The following is a 24,909-nucleotide window of genomic DNA, read 5'->3' on the forward strand; positions in this document are numbered from 1 at the left end:
TGAATAATTTATATAATAAATATAATAATAATAATTGATATCAAAATTGATTTTTTCTGATTTTTTTATTTTATTTTGTTTTTGAAAAAATATATACAAATGTATATGTATTTACACAGTTATTTAATCTTTTTTCTTTTTTTGGTGAAAAACACAATATTTCTTGAATTTAAACAGTTGGGGTAAGTAAGATATCTTCAGTTTATTCAGAGAAGTACATAGGGAAAGTGAAAACATAGCAGTGAAAATTTTCATCCAAAAAAGCAAATTATCAGATAAAAGCAATAATATGGTGGTTAGAGCCCTTAGCTGAGGTATCAGAAACTCGGTTTCAAGTGGGACTTTAAAGTAGCTAACCATAACCATTGGTTACAAGTGCTCAGCCTTTCTGAGTGGAGTTCAGGAAATTTAACTGCAGACTATGAGCTAGTCATCTTAATCTCCCTTTAACTTCAGTGGAGAGAAATGGTTAATTTTAGGGCTTAATTCACCTGACCTATTTGAGACATCTGCTTTTGCAAGGAGATAAATTGTTGCGCTGAGCAGATCCAGTCAAGTGTGAAGAGATCGTGGAGAGATTAGCTCAGAAATAGATGTCTGCGTTTAGGCAGTTGATTTCCAACCTCTCTCTCATGATGGAGATATATATTAACAAAAATACCAACTCCCTATAGTGAGGAGAGGCAGATGAATACTGTCTGTCTGTATAGCTGGAACTACTACAGCATGCACCTATGGCGTGAGAGACTCGGATCAGGTCGGAAGGAGAAGTAAGAGATCTGTCCGGGTCCATTTAGTTTAGAACCAGTGTATTTCCACACATCAGTTTGTTACTGACGAAATAGCACTTTTGTATGGAGAAAGCTTTATTAAAAATTTTTCAACTCTTGTTTTTTTTTCTACTCGAGTGGGACTATCTACTTCGCTGAAAGGATCATAAAACATTAGGGCAGGAAGGAGTACGCAAGCATTCAGCAGCCTTGCCAAAAGTAGAATAAACATTTCTTGATTTGGGGAGATGAAGTTTCGAATGTCCTCCTCTGAGCTATCATGCTATGGAAAGAATATCAGTTTGTTTGTCAGCGTTATTTCCTGTTCTCGAGTTGCTTAATATGCAGCTCATCTTTGCAACACACACAAGGAAGAGAGTTTGTGTTCTTGTGGCTGTGCTCCTTTTTCTTCTAAATCAGAGAACTGTGTTTTTTGGAAAATTTAAACCCCAACAAGTACACCGCTTATTGTTTAAAATACCTATCTGGACATTTCAGCAGACTGAAGGGGGAAAAAAAATAAAACTTTTTTTTAAAGAAGGTTTGTATATTGCATTATTTCCTGTCTCTAGATATAAGGAGATACTGCTATGAAAAAGCACATTTTAATGAAGTTTATACTTTTACTGTTGAAAACCAGATTTTCAACCTTCCCAGCACATTTTGGGATAAATCCCAGCTTTCTTCTCTGAACAGGTTAGGTAACTCTCGTTGGCTACATTTTTCCCTAAGTAATTATTCTTTTGGGGCCCCATGTTATAACTTCTGCCTAAATTATTTTTATAGAGAAACTAGCAGCCGTGCTGGAGGAGGCTTCGTAGTGCTCTCCATTCGAGTATTCACTTTTCAAATGTTTGTGCTTTTGTTAAATGTTACCTGTTCGGCTGCTACTTGGAATATCAAATGCTTCATGTTATCATGTGTTACATTTTTGCCTCAGACTTATTTTTCTCTGTGGAGAGGGCTAATGAGAAAATGTTTGGATAATTTGACCTGTATTAAATAGTTGAAAAATAAAGAATTCTTCATGCAGTGTGCAGGACTCAAGCATTAAATATGTTCAAACAGGAAGCACAAAGAAACAGGAAGAGAAATGGAAAGAAAAAGCAAATGTAGCTGCTTTTATTTATTTATTTATTTATTTATTTAGGTCCTCCTCTTGTGGTATTATCTAGATCCCTAGCCAGATGGCTGGGCTGGCAATAAGCTGTGTGTGGATTCGTGGGATTTTAACTCCTGAGTTGGTTGCCCATCTGTCGTCAACTTGGGCACTGGAATCCAGTGGCTGACACGAGCAGTCAGCGTCTTTAGCACCGTAAGACGGTTACGCTCAAAGGCTGCAGAAATAGTGTGAACTCTAATGAGGACAGGACAATGTCTGTTTTAACAGGCGTTGTTTTAACAACCGTGCTGCTAGACTTTGAGTAAAATTTCTTGCAGTGAGTTTATGAGTAAATGAATGCGTTGCCGCAAGGATGACTGCTGTGGTGGCAGTCGTTTCAGACAAGCTGTACCTGAGAAGTCTTCCCAAATAGGAGGTTTTCTGGTTGGAGCTCAGTGAAGACTCAAACCCACAATCACTTTTGGTAGGAAATCTCATGTCTTAAAATAGAATAGCAGACTGTCTTAAGCAGAAAGAAGATAGTGACATTGTTAAGAATCTCTCAGCACTGGAAGAATAGATATGAAACAGCTAAAAACATTACTGCACCCTTTCTTCATTTTAAAATGAGCACTTTAGGATTCTCTACTTTTTCTTTTAGCCAATGCCATCACTTAAAGTTAGTAGAGATACTTTATATTTCTATTAATGGAGGTGAAAACAATGAAAAAAATTCTCAGATCCCATGGACAAAAGGAATATGTATGGTAAAGTATTGATAACTTGGAGTATGAGAGACAGGCTCTCACGTTCTCATTTTATGTATGTCATGTCATACTCAAGAAAGCAAAATGAACAATTAAATTAAGACTTGTGTAAGAGATGTGACCAGAAAATAAGTAAAATAGAAGCAGGGGTTAGGCATGCTGTAAACTATTTTAGAGTAAGTACTTCCAGATAAATTTATCAAGAAGAAACTTAAGCCTTTAACTTAACTTAAGCCTTTAAGGAAATTGCTATCATTGTGAAGTCTTCCCAAATTTACGCTTGTTTATTTTAAGTAATGTGAGAATAAAAGTTACATGCCTGCAAGAAAATAACCACTTTCCTGAGGAATAACCATTTGACATAAAGCGATCTGGTCTTCCAGGTTCATAAAGTCCGTCATGAATGAGTTAACCCCTCTGTTTCCATTCTGGATGCAGTTCTGCAGCATACGGAGCAGCTGCAGAGTACCACGAAGGGCAGGCCTGTGCTTCAGGCAGCTTCCCTTCCTTGATGGACTAGCCTGGAGTTACCCACCTTCTTCAGCATCAGGCATTACAGCTGGAGTAGTTGAGAACATGCACTTTGGCGGCATACCAGACTGCCTATCTCCTGTCTAGCTTTAAAGAATATCAAATGACAAAATAAGGTATTGATTGGAAAGCCTGCCAGAAGTCTAGTATTTTATTTCCTCAATTTCCTGCAGAAAATTATATTGCAAATCCAAGATTCAAGCCAACAGCTGAGGAACAAGTGGTAGTTCTCGGGTTGCTTTAAAACTTTCATAAGAACAAATACCCTGAAGCTTTGTTGACTTCTGATTCCTTATGAGGACATTATTTCCAGTGGTGAAAACAATGACTGGTTTTGAAATTAAAAATAATGCATCTCCATAGAAATTTTGCCAGCCGGGATGGTCTTGCACTTAGTAGATTCATATCTTTCTTTCTAGAACTAGTTTTATACATTGGGCTCTAAATTGAATTTAGGGTCATCAGTGTGAGCTTAAAAAAAAAAGGAAAAAAGAAAAAAGAAAAAAGGCACTAGAGATTGAGCAAAGGTTGTTCTCCGTAGGACTTTACTCTTGCACTGCCTAGCCAAAGACAGTGCCAGAAGGGCTTACTCTTAATTACAACACTGTAATGTTACAGTACTCTTGCAGTCATTTTTCTTTGGATCATGCTGAAAGTTTGTGATTTCCATGAAATCACACTAGGAGGCTGTATTTTGTGAATGACATTTTTCTGAAATTTATATTAGGCTGAGGGTAGAATTAGATACTTCTACTGGGCTTTAGGTTCTGTTGGGTTCTGAAGAGCTAGCACTCTTCAGTATTATCAGAGAAATGCAGAGAAATACTATTCAGTATTTCTTGATTTTTCCTCAGTCTATACGGTTAAGTTTCTGTGTCAGAGCTCTGGGCTATTCATCTGTATTCAGGTCTAAAGGAGTAAAATCAAAAATCAGGCAGAGAAATAACTGAAATCATCTGAAAATGAAGTCCTACTTCTGCTGACAAAATTATTAATCCTATGTTTCTGTGCCTGAAGGAAGTGGTTGAGAAGAGAACAGTCTGGTCCTATTGCCTTTAATAAACCTCAGCTCTAGATAATGACATAGCAGGAAGAGCTCTTGAGTTTTCAGGAAGTAATTTCCTCCCTAAAGGGCTTTGTAATCTGTTCTATATACATCATCAGGGTCTGAAGAAATAGGTTTCAGGAGCACCTACCACAGGAGAGGCAGAACGTAATTTTGAAAGTGAGAAGCATTCTAATGCGGCAGAGCTGGACCCCTTCTATCTCTCTGACCTGTATGCTCTGTCATACACCATGGATGTGCGTATGAATATAAGTGAACCACTGGTCAAAGCCATACATTTCCTGTGAAGGTAATACAGAGCAGATAAGAAATGCAAAAATGGTGATGAAGATGTGAAAGGGATGCTTAATACCAAAAATAAAAAGCAAAATCCAATTTGCCCACAAACAGTCCTGAAAAAGCTCTGAGAAGAATTCTTTGCTTTAAGAAAAAAGTTAGAGATTGGCTTCAAATAAGTGAAGATGAGAAATAAGACTTGGAAGAACCTGAGAATCTTAGCTAGTAGAAAAAAAATCAGAAAAACTCCCACAAAAATTTATGAAAGAAGTGGCTGAACAAATTCAAGATTACAATCCAAGATAGCATGTATGGGAAAAAGCCCGTTTGCCAGCTTTCGCCATGTAATCAGCTATGCCAAGAGCTGGCTAGAAAATGAAGTGATATATTCATCCCGTCCTCCTCCTCCTTCTAATTTCTCACAGCTTGTGGGAAATAAATGTTAAATTGCAGTGGTACGACACAGTTTTCTGGGCATAAGCTGTTGTCCTGGTTTGCTGAGAGGCTGGTATTATTTGAATTAACAGTAGCTATCACTTGACTGGTTTCTTTGGTAATTTTTTTTTTCAAAACATTCTTCTTGAGTTTCTTCTTAAGCCTTGTGTTTTCGAAATTTCCTTTTTACTATTTTTTTCCACTTTTCATTTGTCAACTTCTTCAGCAAAGAAAAAAAGGCTCATGATTACACTCAGCTGTTTTCCACTTTAAGGATTTGTTTAGCTATGAAACCTGTTATTTATCATTTTTCATCAGTTTTCATGAAAACTGCTGTTCTCACATGTCTGTAAATTGTTCTCTAGGCAAGTTTCATCCTTGTCCAAACATGAACGTTTTGGCGAGAGAGTTCAGGGCAATCTGAAGTAAGGAAATATGAACAAAATAAATTACCTGCTTTGAGGTAAAAAAGAAATATATCAAAATGGCAGTGGGAAAAAGAAACAAATGGAACTTTGAAATAACTGGGGATTAAGGCTTCACTAAGGAGTGGTGATAGGCTTGGTTTGAGGTAGGGTGAAAGAAAAGGTTTAATGTTGTTTGTATAATTAGCAAGTATGTGTTATATACTGTGTATGAAGGCGAAAGAATACAGTTAACTTCTAAGCTAGATGCACATGCCCAGTATAGGAAAACCACTCTCTGAAAAACGAAGAAGAAAACACCGAGAATGAGGTGAGACATTGGGGAAAGGCTTCTGGTTCTACAAGATACTATTCTTTCTGCTGATTGTATTAATGAACTGCCCCACAGCTGGGGGAAATGTTGCATGAAACTCTGTTCCATTATTTCTGACATTCGTCTTGAATTTCAGGAGCAGGATCTAAAGCTCAGATTTTATGATTTGATCCTTTCCCTGCCTTCAAGTTTCTTTTGCTTACTGTTGTAAAATCCTGTAAGCTTTGCCAGTATTTATCTTTGGCTCATTTTACCTGTATTACAAATCAATGTATATTAACTCTTTAAGTTCTGAGTGTATTTCTGCCAGTTTCCAAGTTTGTTGAGCCCTGATATCTTTGACTTCAAGTATGTTCAGTTTGGGATTCTTGGCTGGTTCAGAATTGCACTTCTTTTCTTTATATGTATATATATATTTTCCCCTGAAATGACTGTTGACAAGAGACAGTCCTCAGGACTAATGTTCGTCGTGAACTGACTTCTGGAGGAAAGTGGTCTTGCCTGCCTAATACACCACCTTGAAAATGGTTCAGTATCTGGACAGTTTTAGACCCTCTGTAGCTCTGCCTTTGTTTATAGAGAGGGAGAGGCTGAAGAGAATAACTTTGAAAGAAACAGGTTCAGGCAGTCTTCATTTTTGTTAAGGAGCAACAAAAATTGATTCAACCAGCTTTTGTCAATAAAAACTCAGCCTGGTGGAGGAATATTTTTTATAAATATCTAAGGTCTAAGTCAGAGTGTTAGCAGCAGAATTAAAATTGGTACTGTAAAGATACTGGCTGTTAATGTGTATTTCAGAGAAAGAGAAGGAAAGAACAAACAGTCATTTGGAGTCTCAGGTTACATCTGCAAAAAGTCAACATCAGCTTTTCATTGAACCATGTGTCTTACATAAGCTGAAATGAATTGACTTTTTTCATGATTTACTTCTTTTCCATACGTTCCTCATTCTTTGAACTAGAAAATGCTTACTTTTTTTTTTAAATTGTTTAGTGTGAAACTATGTGGAATTATGTTCCTGCTAATATACCATGAAAAAATCATTTATTGATGTCATCATACCTTAGTTAATGTACCTTACTTATTGAGGGGGAAAAGGGTCTTACATCAGTTCAGTTGAGACTTGTAGGATAACCAACCCCCTTAGCTTTTACAACAGAAAGGAAGATGTTGATAACAGGATTGCTGTTGGTCAAGCCTTCTCCTTTATGTTTCCTTGCATTTCCAAAGATGTCTTCCACGTGCAGCTTTTATCAGAGAAAGTTGCAGAATCCAGGTGGCATCTATTTTATTATCCAGAACAAAATTCCATCCCTCCCCATCAGCTTTCTTTGGATATGATTTCCCTTTCTACAATCAAGTTGGCTTTGGAGCCCGGTCATGATGCATTGCTCTGTTAATCGTCCATACTCACTACAGCCAAGCAGGTGGACACCAAGTATCTATTTACTACGGGCTTGTCTGCCAGGGAGAATAGCGCAGACTATTAGCTCCTTCTACTGGTTTTCCTAGAGCACCTTTCCATGTTTACCTTCAGTCCGCTTTGAAAAATAATGGAATTTAGTAGTGGGTATTGTAGAACCGCAGAAAGACAGTATTTGTGTGCAGTGTGGGTTCAGATGCATGATCCTGCTACCATGGGTTGTCTAGTCTTCTGTAACTGACCCTGGGCTTGCTCTTAGTCTGTGGCAAATGGAAGGGAAAACGCGTTAGCTAAAGCCTCTTACCCTGAGTCATGCTGACGTGCTTGTGTGCATTCGCACAGGGGAGCCAGAGCACCGCTGATAGTGCATTGCAAATTTGGGTGTTTTTTTTATTTTCTGATAACTCCTCAAGCAAACAAATACAAAGAGAACTCATCATTTTTCTGCCATGAGAGTGTACAAGAAGTGTGTATAGGGGTTTCATACACCTTGTGTGATATGTAAGCTTGTGATGATGGAGTTAGTGCTGAGCTCTCTTCAGCACAGAATATTTCTTTGAACAAAGATGAGTAGTCTTCTGGAAAGGGACAACATAAAGGCTGTTTAATACCAGTGTATCATCATCCTGGAAATAAGGGGCTTTGTTACTATGGCAGCTAAAGCTTATCTCCATGAGAAAGTTGCATCAATTTAACAAGAGCTGTATTTTTAAACCAATTTATACTAGTGCAGACTCCATTGTGAGAACTCTTTATTTAGTGTAGCTTAATTTCATTAACTAAGCCTTAGCAAAACCACACTAAACTATTTTTTAATTGAAATTGCATTCATTGAAAAATTCACTAAATGCGTGAAGAATGTTTGCGTTTTCAGTGGTGATACTTTCTTACATGTAAAAAAAAAAAGCTTGCATGGTTCTTCTCTTGCTACACCTACGTAACTTAGTTTTGTTACTGGCTGTAAAAAATAGATTGTTCTACATGTATTTAATACATATTACAAGTCTGAAATATTAAGGAAAACACTGTTTGTTATAAGATAAATGTGCACATGAAAAATTGTATTGAGATTAACCTTCAGCAAAACTATTATGTGCTTTAGCTTATGTAGGTACGTTACCTAAGTAAAAACATTCTGAATAGTATGAAAAAAAGTAGTCACCTATAATTAGTATAGCTACGTTATCAAAGATTTGGGTCTTTTGCTCTTTTGACCATTTTGCTTTCGTTGGCAGCTATGTTCTTCTGTTCTCCAAATGTATGTTGCTAGTTAAAGTTTTATTCAGTGAATACTACCAGATGGAAACAAAGGATAGTTTCTTTGCAATTTTTAGAAAGGCATTTGCTATTGTTTGTGAAATTCTAGATGAGGCTTGGATTGATATATAGCAGAACCGAAAATAACATTTTATCCCTGAACATATATTTATATTAGGTAGCAAACAAAACTGCTTTGACAAGCTTTATTTGGATTGTATACCTATTATTTTGTCTTTCTCAGCAGCTGTTGCTGATGCAGCATCTCAGGTTTTGTTATACTCTGTTTACAGTTACTCATCGCCTTCTTAAATTCTCTTTTTGGGATGAAGGCCTTGATGCCTCAAGCTCATCTGTGTCAAGTTCTCTTTAGCGGGATGAGCTAAGTAAACAAGAAATTCCAGGTTTGGTTTCAAAAGCAATGCTTCAACTATTTATATGCAGATGATTCAGAATATCTGAGTTTAAAAACTCAAGTTATACTTTAGTCTCAGTAAAGTACACTTAATCATTTTGAACTAAATACCACACAAATGAAGTAAATACAATTTAGGGAGTTAAATAGACCTTTCACATATGTGTAGTGAAAATCTTCTTGAGGCCTTTAATTCTGTACTGTCCTTGGCTCTGATTTGTGCAGTAGCTTACTGCCATCTTGGAATGCCACAAGGTAATAGCAAAGACTGTCTTGTATTCTGTGAATTGAATTTAAAAAAAAATTAAATTGCATAGAGAAAAAACAGAACACTACAGTTCTGTATTTCTGTAGTCACATCTTCTGTCTCTGATGCACTTTACGGAGCTGTGCACTCAGAAAGTTGCGTGCTGTTAAGGTTACAAACTTAGAAATAAGGAAATGCAGAAGTTAGGGTTGTGTACAACAACACAATTATTTCACTTATGTGAAATATTTATGATAATTATGATAATGAATTTATCGTTTGAATAGACTGCATCTTAATATAACGGTGAAATGAAAAGATTTTTGTTATGTATGACACACATTCAACATCAGAAAATCTTCAGTAGTCTGACTAATAACTTAAAAATTACAGGATTAGAGCATAAACTAATCTCTTAATTTGAAAAGGCTCACTTAAGAATTTGGTAACTTTTATTAAATTAAGTTAAATTCAGAAAATTAGACCGTAATTAAGGAAGATTTTCTGCTTATTTTAGCCACAAGTCTTTGTTACTTCTCTTTTTTTTTTTCTGATTTTCTAATGATCTAAAGTACCTGCTTATTCTGGAGATGAATCCTCTCTTGCTAACAGGTGCCCAGCTAATCCTACTGTTCAGTCCAAACATCTTCACATGTACACTACCTATTTAAAGATTGGGTAGTTACTGCTTTTGTTCTTCACTCTTCTAGGAGGGGAGGACTGAAGAATTTACCCTTCCATTAAACTAGTGATGAAAGATAGGTTTTAACAGCAGTTTTAATTGTAAACTATAAATATACAGAACTTGAGAGCTCTACAAGGATCTGTATAAAGTTCAGGAACCTAAACTCTACATCTACCCCCAAACTTATAATTTGGATTTTAATAGGAAGCTCCTATTTAATACAAGAACAGAACAATGAACATTTGGAACTACTTGTGCACTGAATATACACAGTTTTATTCTCACTATAAAAAAGTAACACTTTAAGAAATACTAGAGCGCGTCACTTTATAAAGTACATAAAAGTAGGGGACTTAGGTCTATGTCCAAAATTCTTAGCCTCCAAAACTCAGCCAGTCTAACAGCACAAGAGCCATAAAAACGTAGGATTGAGCTTAGCTTCTTCCTCTTGTTGAGCCTGAAAGCTTTTCACTTTGTTGTGTGGACAAAATATTTGCAAGCCACAGGGACATGGGGCTGAGAGGCAGGAACTAGCTGCTGAGCCATAGCAAGGAGCAACTTCTTAAATTGTCTTTCAGTTGCAATTAGCTGCGTACCACATCTTGACCAAATGGTAGCTGATTGCAGGGATGAAGTTTAACCTGATTGACTTTGCACTGAAAGGGACTAGGACCACAGGTATCCTCACCTATGGTCAAGTACTTACAGGAGGTTTAATGAGCTGCTACTTGTCAGCTCTTAATTAGCAGCTCTTGTCAGAGAGGCAGCACCTGACTGCAGGACCGTCTGTTTCAGTGCAAAGCCCAGCTGGGTAGTTAAACTTTCAGAGGCATCATATTTTGCTTGGGAGATGGTATGTAACAACTCAAACATAGCAAAATTTGGCTGCCTTTATAGATACAGACAGTCTGCAGCTGAACATGGAATGAGTTAGTATACACTAACTTAGATGCAAACAGTAGGTCAGGAGGTTCCTAAGCTAAATCTCTAGACATGCTGAAAGGCTATTTTTGTTTATTTTGTTTTGAATTACAGTGCAGATTTCCATATCCAATACTCTGACAGCAGAAGGTTGTACAGAATTTGATTTGGCTGAATGTGTATCCAATGGCTCATAGCACATCTATTCTGACAGAAAGCCTGATTGCACCATAATATTGCCACCACACAGCAATGCGTGCTTTGCTATGTGCTTCACTTAGCTGGGGAAGATAACCCTAGTGTTAGTATTCACAGGAATAACTCCTTGAGCTTGCAAGTTCACTGTTCCTGACTATTAATCGTAGAATCAATAACGTTGGAAGGGACCTCTGGAGATCATCTAGGCCAACCTCCCTGCTCACCTAGAGCATGTTAGACAAGGCTGCATCCAGGCGGGCCTTGAAGATCTCCAGAGAAGGAGACTCCACAACCTCTCTGGGCAACCTGGTCCAGGGCTCCGTCACGCTCACAGGGAAGAAATTCCCCCTCACGGTCAGGCGGAACTTCCTGTGCTTCAGTTTCTGCCCTTTGTCTCTTGTCCTGTTGCATGGGACAACTGAGAAGAGTTTGTCCCTGTCCCGTTGACACCCTCCCTTCAGGTACTTGTACACACTGATCAGATCCCCCCTCAGCCTTCTCTTCCCCAGGCTGAAGAGGCCCAGCTCTCGCAGCCGTTCCTCATAGGGCAGGTGCTCCAGCCCTCTGAGCACCTTCATAGCCCTCCGCTGGACTCTCTCCAGTAGCTCCATGTCTCTTGTGCTGGGGAGCCCAGAACTGGACACAGTACTCGAGATGAGGCCTCACTAGGGCTGAGTAGAGGGGCAGGATCACCTCCCTCGACCTGCTGGCAGAAGAAATGAGTTCATTAAGAAATGAACTAATTCTTTCTTGGGTAAAGTTATGTACAATAAAATGTTACACTTTCCAAAATACTGTACATAGAACATTTTGGCAGGGATTAAAACATGTTAAAACTTTACTCAGATTATATAAGGAACAGTTAAAGAGTTGAAAAGTGAGAAGCTAAATGATTTACTTCGGGTCTTGTTGTAGCTGGATGTCTGGCCTAAGCATGTAAGATTGCATGCCAGCCATCCAAAACATTGCGTTTGTGAGGAGATTATTCCCCATATTGTACAGGTCCCATGGGTGCCTAAAAAGCATAAAAAGACACATCCTACTGATACAAATTCCTAGCATGTTTAGCAAATTTTTGTTTGCCAACCTTTCTTCAAGGCTTGTCAACCTTAAAGAAGCTACGTCCTACCATGAGCTTGTGAGCAGAACATGATAAACTGTCACGATGCAAATAAAAACAGCATGATGCAAGTAATTTTGTATTAACAGGGAATACCATAGCTAAACAAACATATAGCTTGCAAATCACAAGCTGGAAATTCATATTTATTTTGGCTTTTAGTTTTTTTCCCACAATATTCAAATAAATTCTGTAATGGAAGAGCAGATGAGAAACATCTTCAAACATGCATATGTAAGGGTACATTTCAGTGTTGTGGTTTTAAAGAGCCGCTGGAGTTGCGACTTCATTCTTTAAAACGCTGAGGATGAATCACTGCACCGAGATGAATCGGTCGCTTTTAGTATATAACTAAGTCACAGATTCTTGTGCGTTTTCACATGTATTGGATGTTTATACTTGTTCTCTCGCATGTCTGGGTGCTTTCACTTGTAAGCAAATAGTCTGCAGTGATTTAAGAGTCTAATTGACCTCCTATTACACTTGCACCTATTATTTGCAGGAGGAAGCTGGATGTGTCAGAACATTTTCTGTTGCTTGGGAAGAGCGTTACAAAGCATTTTCTAAACTAGTAACAGCCTGAGACAGGTTACCTTCTGGATTTGGTAGTCATATACAAAACTGTTGAGATTTGTGTGGGAATGCAAGGAGGAGACTGTTTGGGTTAGTTTTGTCACGGTGAAGGAGTGACAGTGCGATGAATGGGAAGAAATATGCCATGATCTTCTCATCACTTTCTTGGATGTGGAAGGCTCTTTCTATTTTTTCTTCATCAGACCATTAGAAAATAAAAATAATGCTAAAACGGCCTGGTCCCCGGGACAGCGGGCGGCCCTCCCACAGGAGGACAACGCCATGCACCCGCGCGGAGATGGCGGCCTCCCGCCGTCCGCCCGGGAGCAGGCTGCGGCAGGCCGCGAAGGAGAAGCGCCTCCTTCCTGCTCTCCCAGGCTCTGCTCACACCGGCACGCTGGTGCCCAGCTGCCAAAGATAATTGTTGTTTTAAAAACAGCGAGAAAAACAAGAGCCGCTGTATCACTGAGGTGATGCCGAGGAGAAGCTGAGGAGAAGCGTGGTGTGATTTCCTGCTGCTCCCAAGGTCAGGAAGGATGAGGGTTTCCTCCTCGGTCTTCACATGTGAACATGAAATTACTAACAGACTCTTGGTCCAGGCAGTCAACTGTTAGGTGACCTAGTGGCTTTTTTAAGCAGATACCTGCGAGAGAGGTAAAATTAAAACTAATGGTTTCGTTCGCTGTAGTTGGCACTGCGTTGTGAAAGGGTTTTTACGCTCCTAGCCTCAAAAGTAGTAGAGCTGTAAGGTCTGTTTTTTCTCATGTTAACATCTAATCCCTTTTTCTGTTTTAGTGACTTGTTTTCTTCAGGAATTAAATTTTACAATTAGTCATACGTTTCACTTACAAATTAGGGGTTTTTAAAAACGTGTAACATCCTCTTGTGCGGTAAAGGACGTCGCCAGGACTCAGCATCCTCTCCCGCTCTTCCCAGTAGCGGCTCCCTGTGAACCGTTCATTAGCAACGAGCTGCCGTTCCCGTCTGAATTTCTGTCGCATTTCCCTTCAGAAATGTGCTCCTGGCCTCTCCTTCCCTGGACAGCCGCCCCGTTGCCCTCGTGCCGAGGCTCGGAGGGACCAGCCCTGGGACCGGCCGTGCGGCCTCACACGCCTTTGGCCCCGCGGCGGCCGTGGCCAGCCAGGGAGCGCACGCACGCTGCTGCTTTTTTATTTATTTTTAAAAGCGAGCTGCCTCGCGTGAAACACAAAGCTGCTAAATCATTCCTTATCCCTCGTAACAGTGTGCTACACCTTGTTTTATTAGGTCAGTAGAGCGCGGGAGCTGACGGCGGTGCTGTTAGAGCCGAGCGCGCCTGGGTCCCGCGGAGTTGGCGATGGCGCTCGCGCGACGGGCGGAGTGCTGGCGTCGCTGTGATTGCTGTGAGCTTGAGCAGAGGGGTGTTTTCAATACTTAAATCCCCATCGTTAACGTTAATGGTGCCGTGTTTTTGCATTTTGTGTATTATATTGGGTTACTGAAGTTAATATTCTGCTAGTTGCAAGTATCCTTGTACATACCACAGAGTTCGTTTCTAGGATACTGAGCTCTAAAATAAGTTATGTATATTGATACCGGCCGAATCGGTCTTTTATTTTTATTTTTTTTCTCATTCAGAAAGTGGTGGCACTGGAAGAAAGTTATTTAATGATCAAAATGCATTGTTAAGCTTTTAAAAAGGGATTTTGTGCCTGCAGTGGAGCTGTAGGCGATTTATGGCTTATCTGTCCTCATTGCCTAGAGCTTTTAGAAAATTTGTAAACAAAGCCAGATGCTTGTTATGTTCCCATTCGGGGTCAGTTAGATGGGTAAATGCCATCAGAAGCACTTTGGTCCTGTTGGGTTTTAGTATGTTAGAAAAAAAATGGAATTGTTCCAATATATTTATCATGCCTGAAAATACCATTCTAGTTTCTGCACACAGAATGGGGTTCTTTTAAATCGATGTAAATAGTAAAAATACGAAAGTAGTACCATGAGAACTTTTTTGTAATCTGAACAGTGGATACAGCTTTTTCTCTCTCTCAAGAGTTCATGCTAACACAGTGTGATATAGTCAAGCACTACTGAAGCCCTTTTTAAAGGGTTTCAAACAATGCAGGAGTTTGTGAAGGTTTCTAGCTACGGTGACTTTTGTTTTTTCCCACATTTTAGGGTATTGAGATGTGAGCTAAGTGGCCTCTGTAAACAGTTTGATAACTTCAGACTTCAGTCATTTTGATGAATTTGATAATTTTTACTGCTGTGTCTTGTCTTACATATAAATTATGTGATGTGAAAGAGGTTCTAGTAAACTACAGTGTTTACTTTGTTGTTTTGTTGCATAAGAAAACATGCTGCTGAATACAAATTGGATTGCTATCAGTTGACAAAATTTTCCTTATAATCATATTTATTGCAAGATGATCATCATGTAATCCATTTCTTAATTCATGATTAACTTTTGATGTATTTTTTTTATTTATCGGCTGCAGCTGACCAAGTAAACAGGTCATGGCACGCTTAACGAAGAGGCGACAGGCAGATACAAAGGCTATCCAGCATCTTTGGGCAGCTATAGAAATAATCCGGAACCAGAAGCAAATTGCTAACATTGACCGTATTACAAAGTAAGTGATACACTCAAAAAAATATCTTGATTAGGGGGAAGGTTGATGATACTGCAAACCCTGAGAAACAGACAGCAAACACTGTGAGAAATTATTAAACAATTACATGCACTGCTGTTTTGCCAATTGTCTAATTATCAAAAACTTCTAGAACAGAGCACCTAACAATCCTAAAGTGAAGTTTATTCCATTGAATTGAGATCTTCATCTCCCCGTATTTATTTTGTATGACCATCCGTAGGATTTCTGTAATGCTTGAGGTGAATTTAGCATGTCAGAGTCATACTTATTTTCCAACTTTGATTAGAAAAGAAGTAGATATAAAAAGTTAAGGAGATAAGGGCAACAAAAACTGTAAATAACCTAATTCTTCAGGAAAAAACCATAGGTCGGTGGAAAATTCTTTTAGTATTCCTCTAATACTGTTGTTAATATTACAGTACTGCCTGAAGTGTATTAGGGTCTGTGTACATGGAGAAAAATATGGTCTTTGCTCTGTGGAGCTTGCAATGTTTAAAAAAGTCTAAAATATTAAAATAACTTTTTGGATAACTTGGCCTAGTCATTGTAATAAAAACTGAGGGAAATTTTGTCCCTCTGTCTACTTTGTGTACATTTCCAGGCCAACATTTATGTCACGTTTGTAAAAATAATCAATACAAGCAATTTAAAAGAGCAAAACTAACCAATTGTCAGCTCCATAGTTGCCAGAGCCAATATGAACAGATAGTAAGGCCAGTGGCCACTAAAGGGGAGAGTTATAAACAGTGCAAAACAAATCAAAAGAGTGATAATCAGGACAGCATGGTCATCTGACAGTTTGGAAGCTCTGTGATAGCAGTGACAGAGGAAAACTGATTTAAGAAGTCAAAGAAGTTTAACAGTGCAGGTTCTCCAAACATAGTGAACAGGAAACAGGAGACAGCAAAAAGGTGGTGTCCCAAGCAAATTAATGTGTACCTGGTTCCTCTGACCAAGAAAAATGCACCATTAAAACAAAAAGCACTTTCTCAGAGATAGAGGTGTCCAAGCCTTAAGAGGGAGGTTTTATTTTAGAGGATTTCATTTTCGAGGTTGCTTTTGAGTTTCAGAGTGCTTTAAAGCATTATTACGTATTTAAAGCATCATGTCTCCAAGGAGACAAGTGGGTAAACTAATACTATACACTTTCCATTTTAATGTTTCAGGAGACTTGCCCAGCTTGCCCCAGGCTGTGTATTACCTAGATTTGCTAGTTGCTTATGCTCTCCGTATGTGCAACGGAAGAGCAGGCACATCTAGCTAGGGATTCATCCCACTCTTATGAAAGATGCCTGTTTTAAGATGGTGCAAATAACATTTAGCTGGGTAAAATTGGGGAAGATGAATCCTATCCTTACAAACAAGGCTAAGAAAACAAGGGGTTAGACAGCAACTAGCAGATGAGATACTGCTCTTCTGCTGCTCCCCTACTGCTGAAGGGTAATTAGGTGTTTTTTAATAAAAGTCTACATCTAGATCATATAACTTATCTCTAACCAGAAGAAAAATATTGTAGGTGAATAAATAGAGATGGAAGGAGTCTCAGTAGTTTGAGAAAGATGAGTGTTACAAGTATTTGTGAATTATAAATGCTCCACATGCATATCAGTGACGTGAATGATGAGCAGTGATTTAGTTTCTATTGTATGATATTTTTAAAGAGATAACTTTTGATGAGGGAGGAAAAGATAGAAACCTTTGAGGTGCTTTTTGTGTGCTACTCATTGATGTAGAAGCACAGATGACTAAGTGAATGAATATATATATTATATAATATTCAAAATAAAGTTCTAAAATTAGCATGATATCAGAATACCTGTTCTGATGAAACATGGCTGATGTATTTTCCTGGCTCAGGGATCATTTGGTCAAGTAAAGTTACTGTTCCTTAAAATATGATTCCCTGTCTAGGCATACAGGTAAATGCATGAAGAGAAAAAAAGATCAAAAGCAAATAGTGGTTGAAATATGCAACTTCAGATACATAGCTGGAGGTAAAAGGATAATTCTCAGACCTGGATTTACAGCATTTTTAAACATGTTACTAACTCTTGAGGTTGACTGAAAGAGTAACTTTGTATAGTACAGATATGTGCAAATAATGATGCTGCTAAAATTTATGGAAATATGTCTTGTTCCTGGATAAGGATACAAAAAATTCAGCAGAATAAGTTTTTCTGAATACTTATTTAAGGTAAGTAACAGTCATCCTATCATGTAATGTAATGGTTGACAAATGGTAACTTCAGAGGACTTCAGAAGTTGAAAAGATGATTCGTCATGTAACAGGTTTAGTTTTGCTTTTTTGCTTTAGTTTTGGTGCTCACTTGTTACTAGAAACAAGTTATCCGCTATACTTTGTGTCTTACTAGTACAAACACCTTCAGAACAGAATCCTTTTCACTGTTTTCTTCATCAGATGGTTTGCTACTGTTAGGCACATTTGTTCATTGGCTTTTCTCCAAATTGGTAGCTTAGCATGATAGTCTCCCTCTTTGTAGCGTATTAACTGTTTATTTCATTTACTTCTTGCTTTTCTTAGCCTTTTGGTGATGAGTAGAAGCCAGTGTTCATATCAGGAAGCCTTTACTTTTTACGACCAAGGAGGAAATGTTGGTAGTATGAAAAGAGGATTTATAGTTTATAGGTTATGAACTGTTCCAACTCAAAGGTCACATTTATTGAACACATTAAATTATTTAAAATGCAGCCTGTGTGTTTTATGTGTAACTGTTTAAAAATATCTGGGGTAAAGAAAGACCTCCAAGAGACACTAGTGATGGAAAGCATATAAGGAGGATCTATAGAACTAGCCACATATTTTCTGTAGAGAACATGGAATGGTAATGTAGGAGGATAGGATAGGAGGAGCCACGCTACTAAAAGAGACTTCTGATATTATCAGGAAAACTTATAAAGAAAGGAGGCCTTTTCATTAAACATGGACTAATCAAGTACAGTTCTACTGCATTTCTCTTTAAATTGATGGTGAGGGGGGAGCAAGAACAGAAAAAAAAAAAAAAAGATTAAAAAGTGATTGAAAACTACCTTACATTGTGGAAAGAATCATTTGGAAAATTTAAATATACAAGCCAGAGTCTTTAGGGAATTAATAAATTTATTGAACTGGCATTTTGGAAAAGTCATTACTTACACAGAAGTATTAAGAAAAACAAAAAGGTGTCTATTTTTGAAGGAATTAAAAATATGTATCGGGAAAAATAACAAGCATATACATTTATAGGGAATTTATAGGGAATATATCCCTCTATGCAGTCTTGATGTCTCCTCTAAAAAACAATCACTAAGTAATTATATGAAAGGAATTGTGCAGTTTTAGCGATTGTATACAGAGGTACATTTTACTTGGAAAGTCACATCCAGTTGGCTGGAGGTAAGCATTCTGCAGTAGCTTGAAAACTAAATAAGGGCCTGAAAACCAATACTAACAGTAAATAGTAGTGTAGTGAATTTAAAGGAATTAGTGCTAAAGTACAAACTGCCATTTGAAGAGTACTTTTAAAAAGTCAATTGTATTGATACATAGACTTCAGTTTGTTCAACACTTCTGTTTAAGGGTAAAGTTCATTTGAAGGCAATGGTAACATATCTGTAAACGTGTAAAATAAATATTCTCACCCAGGTTATGTTTTCATAGTGCAACTAAAGTCAGTGGATTACAGTCATTTAGAAGCCTAACTGCTACAAATATCTGGTATATCTAAACTACCAAATTACTTAATAACAAAATGATATTTCTGAGATGTGTTTTTCAAGAACTGTACCTATTTTTCTGTTAAGACCTGATGCTGGGATAATTTGACCCTAATGTGCCAATTACATAGATGAGTATTATGGGATTAGTGATGTTTAAATACTAGCAGAAAAATGGCTTCATGTATGTCGTGAATGCTCTGTCAAGAGTGCAGCTTAAAAATTGTAAATCTCTAGAAATGTGTTAAAAATGATATTTATACTTCGACTTTCTCATTTTTTTTTCTTCTCACTATCTTCCATCTGTTTTGGATTTGGGATAGCCTCAAAAATTGATATGGAATAAAATGGATTAAAATACTGTGGAGAAAAGGGATGTTTATTTAAATGACTAAGTTAAATTACTAACATTCATAGTTACGCAACAGATTGAGAAGTATTTCTGTACAGACATGTTTTGAAAGTTCTCTTTCTTTGGCTACCCCAACTTTCAAGTTTCTTTTTAAGTGTTTTCTTTATATTTCCCTTACAGGTAATTGGACTCTTAAGATTTAATTAACCATTAATTACATATTTACCTGTTTCCTCTCAAGGTATTAGGAATCTTCATTAGCAATTTATGGACACGTCATGATCTTTATAATTAGTTCAGGGTTCATTATCTATTAACTTAATGTTAGTAAAATACCTGATTTGCAAAAATGGTGTTCTAGAACTATTGTATTGACTGCTTTCAGGTTTTTTTTCATTGTAAACCAATAGTTCTTCTGGGTTTTAAGCTATTCTGTGATGACTAATGTGAAGAACAAAAACATAAATCTTTTCTCCTGAACTTCCTTCCTCAAAACATTTTTTCTCTCTCCCTTTGATGAGGTTCATGATTCATTGGTTAGTTGATTGGCTTTTCTCCTTGTCCCTTGCAAAGGCTGTGGCTATGATCTCCTTGCGTGCTGTGACAAGGAAGGCACTGGCACTGTCTGGAGTCGATACGTTGCATCCATGCTGCATTGCCTTGGCTTATGGAGTGTTTCTTTGGCCCTGCCGCCTTCTTTGTTAATTTTGTATGTGTGTGTGGTTCTTCATTTCTCAGCGCCAAAAATAACGCAGCCCACAGCAATGCTATTCTTGAAACTTGATGCTGAAGGCGTATGTAGTTTACCGGCAGGCATGGCGTGAAGGCATGTGAGGACACTCCACATGCTGAAACAGTGTAGGACTGCCTCGGGCAGAAAGAGCCAGCCTTGGCTTGATCTTGACAGTCCATGCTGTCTCTTGGGAGCCAACTACCCTCTCAGCCTGCCTTGCTTTCCTCCGGAGGCAATGGGTCTGGAGGGAGCCTGAGAAGGAGTTAGGGCAGGAATGAAACCGAGAACGACCGTAGACAGCAGGGTGGAGGTGCCCTAAGGTTTTGGGAAGAAGCCAATTTGAAGACCATTATCTAGAAAAAAATTGATATCCAGTATTACAGAATTCGTTTAAGTTTCAAACAAAGCAAAATACTGCTCATAGTCAAGATCATCAGTCATAGCGCTATCTGACAATGTTCATGATGTAAGAAAATGTGTTCTTTTTTCATAATATATACAAAGGCTAACATCTTTTGTATGGAGATAGCCCAGTACTAAGTCCCTAAATGTAGATAACAAAAATGAACCCACAGAACAATTGTGGAAAAAATGGTTATGTTCTAATTTGTTGCAAATTAGAGCTAAGTCAAGTCATCAAGGAGAAATGAGCAGATCCTAAGCCTGTATAGGATAGCCTCTGTCAGTCCTTTTTGGGGGTTTGTACCGATTGACATTAATCAGCATTGATGAAATAGTATCACAGAAAAGAATTACTCATTATGAAAGATTACTGTGAAATAATGAGATTTTCTGATCCCACAGATGAAGTGCAGACATAGGCAGTTATAGACTGAACGTGTGACCCTCTCAGTTTGATGGTTGGTGCTAAAAGAGGGATTATTTCTCCAAGTATCGCTCTGTGAAGTTTACCCAGTCAATTTCTGAGACTATTTAAAGTTACGTGCCTCTCCCATCCATAAATCTGCTTTGTAGCCTTAGTTCTGACACTTCTATTTCCAGGCTGTGCACTTTAAGAGAAAACAATTCAAGCACTGATTAAAGCAAAGATGAGAATGAGCAATTTGAACAGGTAGAGAATAATCACGGGAGAGTATAAATACGAAAATGAGCAATGTGAACAGATAGAGAATAATCACAGAACCGTATAAATAAGAATATGTAATGCAGTAGCAAGAGAAAATCTGAAAATTAAGTTAGTTTCGTGTAAATGAGATTATCTGCTTTGCTTACAGTATTACCTATTTGAAGCTCAGAAACTTATTAGACAAATCTGTCACTATTTATAGTACCACTGATAAAAGTTTAAATCTCTAGTATTTTTCATGTGGAACTAAGTAAGTATGCATAAACAAAAATAATAGGCTGTAAGAATGATTAGGAAATCAGATTGTTCTTGGATTTTAACTAGATAATCCTGCCGTTTAACTTTCCATGAGCAGAATTGTTGTTGTACCTGATACTTCTTTGACTGCAGTGAAGACTTAGATGTACTTTGTGCTCTGTGGGTTTCTTATCCTTTGTCAAGCCATTCCTCTCAAAATACCTGTCTTTTTGTTTACTGTGAAGTAGACTTACCTGAAAACAATGTTTGAAATGAACCATCCTGTTGTTATTGGGAAGAGCAGGATGCAGTGATTGCCTTAGTTTACTTCTAACTAATATTACTGGCTCCTTTTCCACATCTTTACGTGATCTTCACATCTGCTTTGGATGTGAAGCAAAACTATGTGAAGCAAATGGTCTTACTGAAGGCGACTCTTCAAAATCTACTATATATTATCAAACCAGGGTCAGTTGTATTGTAGCAGAACAGATAAACACTGGAGGAAGTGCTAAGAAAAGCTCATGTTTTAGCAATGGGAAAAGGATGAGGAAGAATAGTATAGCAAACTTTTCCTGTGCCATACAGTGTAATGCAAGTTCCTAATGAAGTGAGGGTAAGCGAAAATGTGGAATACATGGGCCCATAATGTGAAGCTGAATGTTGCTTCCCCAGTTACTATGTAGCTGCTTCTAGTGATAGCAAAATCAATGCCAGCTGACATTCACCTGGGAGAAAATTGAATTCAGATTGTACTGGGTCGGCTTCATCATAGGTATATTCTTTTCAGAAAGCAACCACAGATTTACAGCACCAAGCAATGACAACACTCCGTTTTAAATACCTCTATGTGTGTTTTCTCCAACAGTCAAGAATAAGGCACTTTTTGTCTGGCTCCATTAAGTCAATCTCCTTTCTGCCATTTCTTTTAACTGTCCTCTCCTCTTTCCCCTGACAAACTTCTTGAAAAGAATATTACCTTGGTTGATTCTTTTAGCCAGAAAACAATGTTTTTTTTTCCTATTTTCATAGCACTACCTTTATGTTAAACTAAGAGAATACACCATGTCTAGAGTTTTAAAGCTTTTAATTCCTTAGTCACAGGTCATGCTGTGTTTCCCTGGCTTCTGCAGGAATTTTGGAATGGTTTGGTTAAAAAACTTTATATTCATAGAGCAAGTTGTATTCCAGAACAATCTAAAACTGATAGTGTGATTCCTTGATAACAACATATATGCTAAAAATACTGTTTCGGTCATTTATAAAATCTCTGCATTATGTGTCCATAACTATCAGCTACAAGTATGGACATGAATTGCAAAGAAATATGATTACAGACACCAGAAATGCTTGACTTGATTCTTTTTTTTTTTTTTTTTTTTTTTTTTTTTAATACTGATAGCTTTGTTAAGTGTCAAGTGACACTTTCAGGTCCATCAGCTTTTGTATTGTAACTGGCATACACAGTTTTGCTTGTAAATTGATGCTTAGGCTAACCCATGATGTAATAGTTAACATGCTAATAAACATTATTACTCTTTTTCCCATCAAGATCTTTCCTTGATATAGACCATTTCAATTTGTGTAAGAATTTTATGTAATCACATTTATTGAAGTGGTCAAAGGAAGACCTAACAAGATGTCCTGATATTTTAAGCAATGTTGTTTGTAATTTATTAGGAAGCATTATTCCTCCAACTTGGTACCAAACCCAGTGTCCCACCAAGTGATAAAGCACATTATTACCTGAATTGTGGAGTCTGCTTCTTAGTGATGGCTGACATAGGGCTAATTCAGGGTAGAAATCTGTTCACCGAGGGACCAACAGAAATTTCTCCAACCTTGCCACATTATTTTCACGCTTTAAGTGGAGTGCAGGTAGTAGAAAGGCAGTAGCCAGTTGTGCCACCATTACACCTGTGGGTGCTGTCCTCAAGGCTGTTCTGCTGAGAGCTGTGACCTTGCGCTCTCCAGCTCGAGGGGAAACTGAACTTCTTGTGCGTCTGCTTTGATCAGAAATATGAATGCATGCACACCTACTTCTTACAGTTGTTGCAAAAACAAACAAGATTGATACTCCAGTGTTCTCACAACTACTATATGATAAATGTTCCTTATCTAAATTGACTGCACAGTTGTAGTAGGATAGTTCCTCTCTTAAGAACTCCATTTTATGCTATTGCCAGTACTGTTTTTTTTTATACCAGCGTGAATGTTCTTCATTGGTCCAGTAGGTGAAGTCATCTCTGGGCAAGAGCCAAGCATTAATGTAACTGGTAAATAAAATGATTCACGCTAACAGCACAAACACATGGTTGTAAGAACAGCCATATTGCCAGATGTTTGCTCACGAGTGCAAACTCGTTCAAACTCTCTTTACACTATGTGTTACTATGAAAATTTTTGTACCCAGTGTTTAATACCTTGCATGGATAATAAATGCAAACTATGAACTCCAGTTAAATATCGGGAAGGAAAGTTTTGGAAGTGTAATTGATTTGAACACAGTCCCCATTTTCTTTTTAAAGAATATTCTCAGGTACTGCATGCTTCTACTAGCATTTCTGTTGATTTTGTAATTTTACACACAAAAATATGTAACAGGTTGTCTTAATTTATAATTATTAATAGCAAAGCAGTTTGCTTTTTATGACAAGCAGTATTGCTTTTAACTCAATTCATAACATCTTTTATAATATATGAAAGTGAAACTGCTGGTTTATGGTTGGTTTCTTAGCTGTAAATAAATGTGGTTTCTTATTAGAGGTAAAAGATAAAAATGACTGCGACATGGCTATTTAACAGGTTATTATCTGGTCTAAAGTGCTCATCAAGACTTTTTCTGTAATCAGTGAAGAGAAGACTACTCCAGAGCACTACTCACATATTCTATTCTAGGCTGTAGTTTCGCATTCCCATTCATACAAACAATATCATCACCAAAACCAGCAGCCCTGCCCTGATCGCTTTTTCAGACCTTGTACTGTTTCCTAGCTGGTAAATAGCTGAGCATTTTTATGACAGTTAATGATTTTGAAGCAGTCCGGCTAAAACTAATCTGACCCCCCCCCCAAAAGTTGTGAAAGTATTTGAATGCATGCTTTTTTAAAGCATGTTTTGAGTAGGGCTTCTGAATCTGAGTGAAATACCCTATTTCATCTGCAAGGTATCAGCCGGGATGTTATATTTTAAGTCATTTATTGCTTGTTTGTCTCTTTGATATATTCACAGATAAGTGCTGGATGAAACTGGGTCGCTGCAAATACACAAGCAATTTTACATATGTATGTAATACCACTGAATGATTAGTGCTCATGTTTGCTAGCAGTGCTTAGTGCACGTATCTGTACAAAACCAGCAATATCACATTCAAACACGTGTTTAGGATGAAACTGCATATAGGGTTACAGCCTGTTTTTAAATCAGTTCCTCCTTAGGAAAGTGGTTGTAGTTTTGAAAGGGAGATTTTTAGTAGATAAGGATTGAATGGCTGTGTACCTTAATTACTTGATTTTCCATAGTCGTATGGGCAAGTTACATGATCCTAACTGTATAGTGGAGGTCTATGAATGCAAATTAAAAGTACTGAAACAAGAGATTACCTGAGTTAAAATTACTGAGTTCTGACAGAA

At 37.7% G+C, this 24,909-nt stretch overlaps 1 protein-coding gene across 4 annotated transcripts in view; it reads left to right on the forward strand.

The window, feature by feature from the left end:
* ZMYND11 (zinc finger MYND-type containing 11) overlaps positions 1-24,909 on the forward strand; it is a 106,960-nt gene that overhangs the window by 30,336 nt on the left and 51,715 nt on the right. For 3 of the 4 annotated variants that reach the window (XM_062568850.1, XM_062568851.1, XM_062568853.1), the window contains exon 2: positions 14,999-15,133. The exons of the other annotated variant lie outside the window; for it this stretch is intronic. In XM_062568850.1, the coding sequence (XP_062424834.1) occupies positions 15,018-15,133 (116 nt within the window). In that variant the 5' untranslated portion in view covers positions 14,999-15,017. The remainder of the gene's footprint in view (positions 1-14,998; positions 15,134-24,909) is intronic. 4 annotated transcript variants of the gene reach the window in all.

The sequence above is a fragment of the Rhea pennata genome, chromosome 2 (genome assembly GCF_028389875.1).
Source record: "Rhea pennata isolate bPtePen1 chromosome 2, bPtePen1.pri, whole genome shotgun sequence".
NCBI lineage: Eukaryota > Metazoa > Chordata > Aves > Rheiformes > Rheidae > Rhea > Rhea pennata.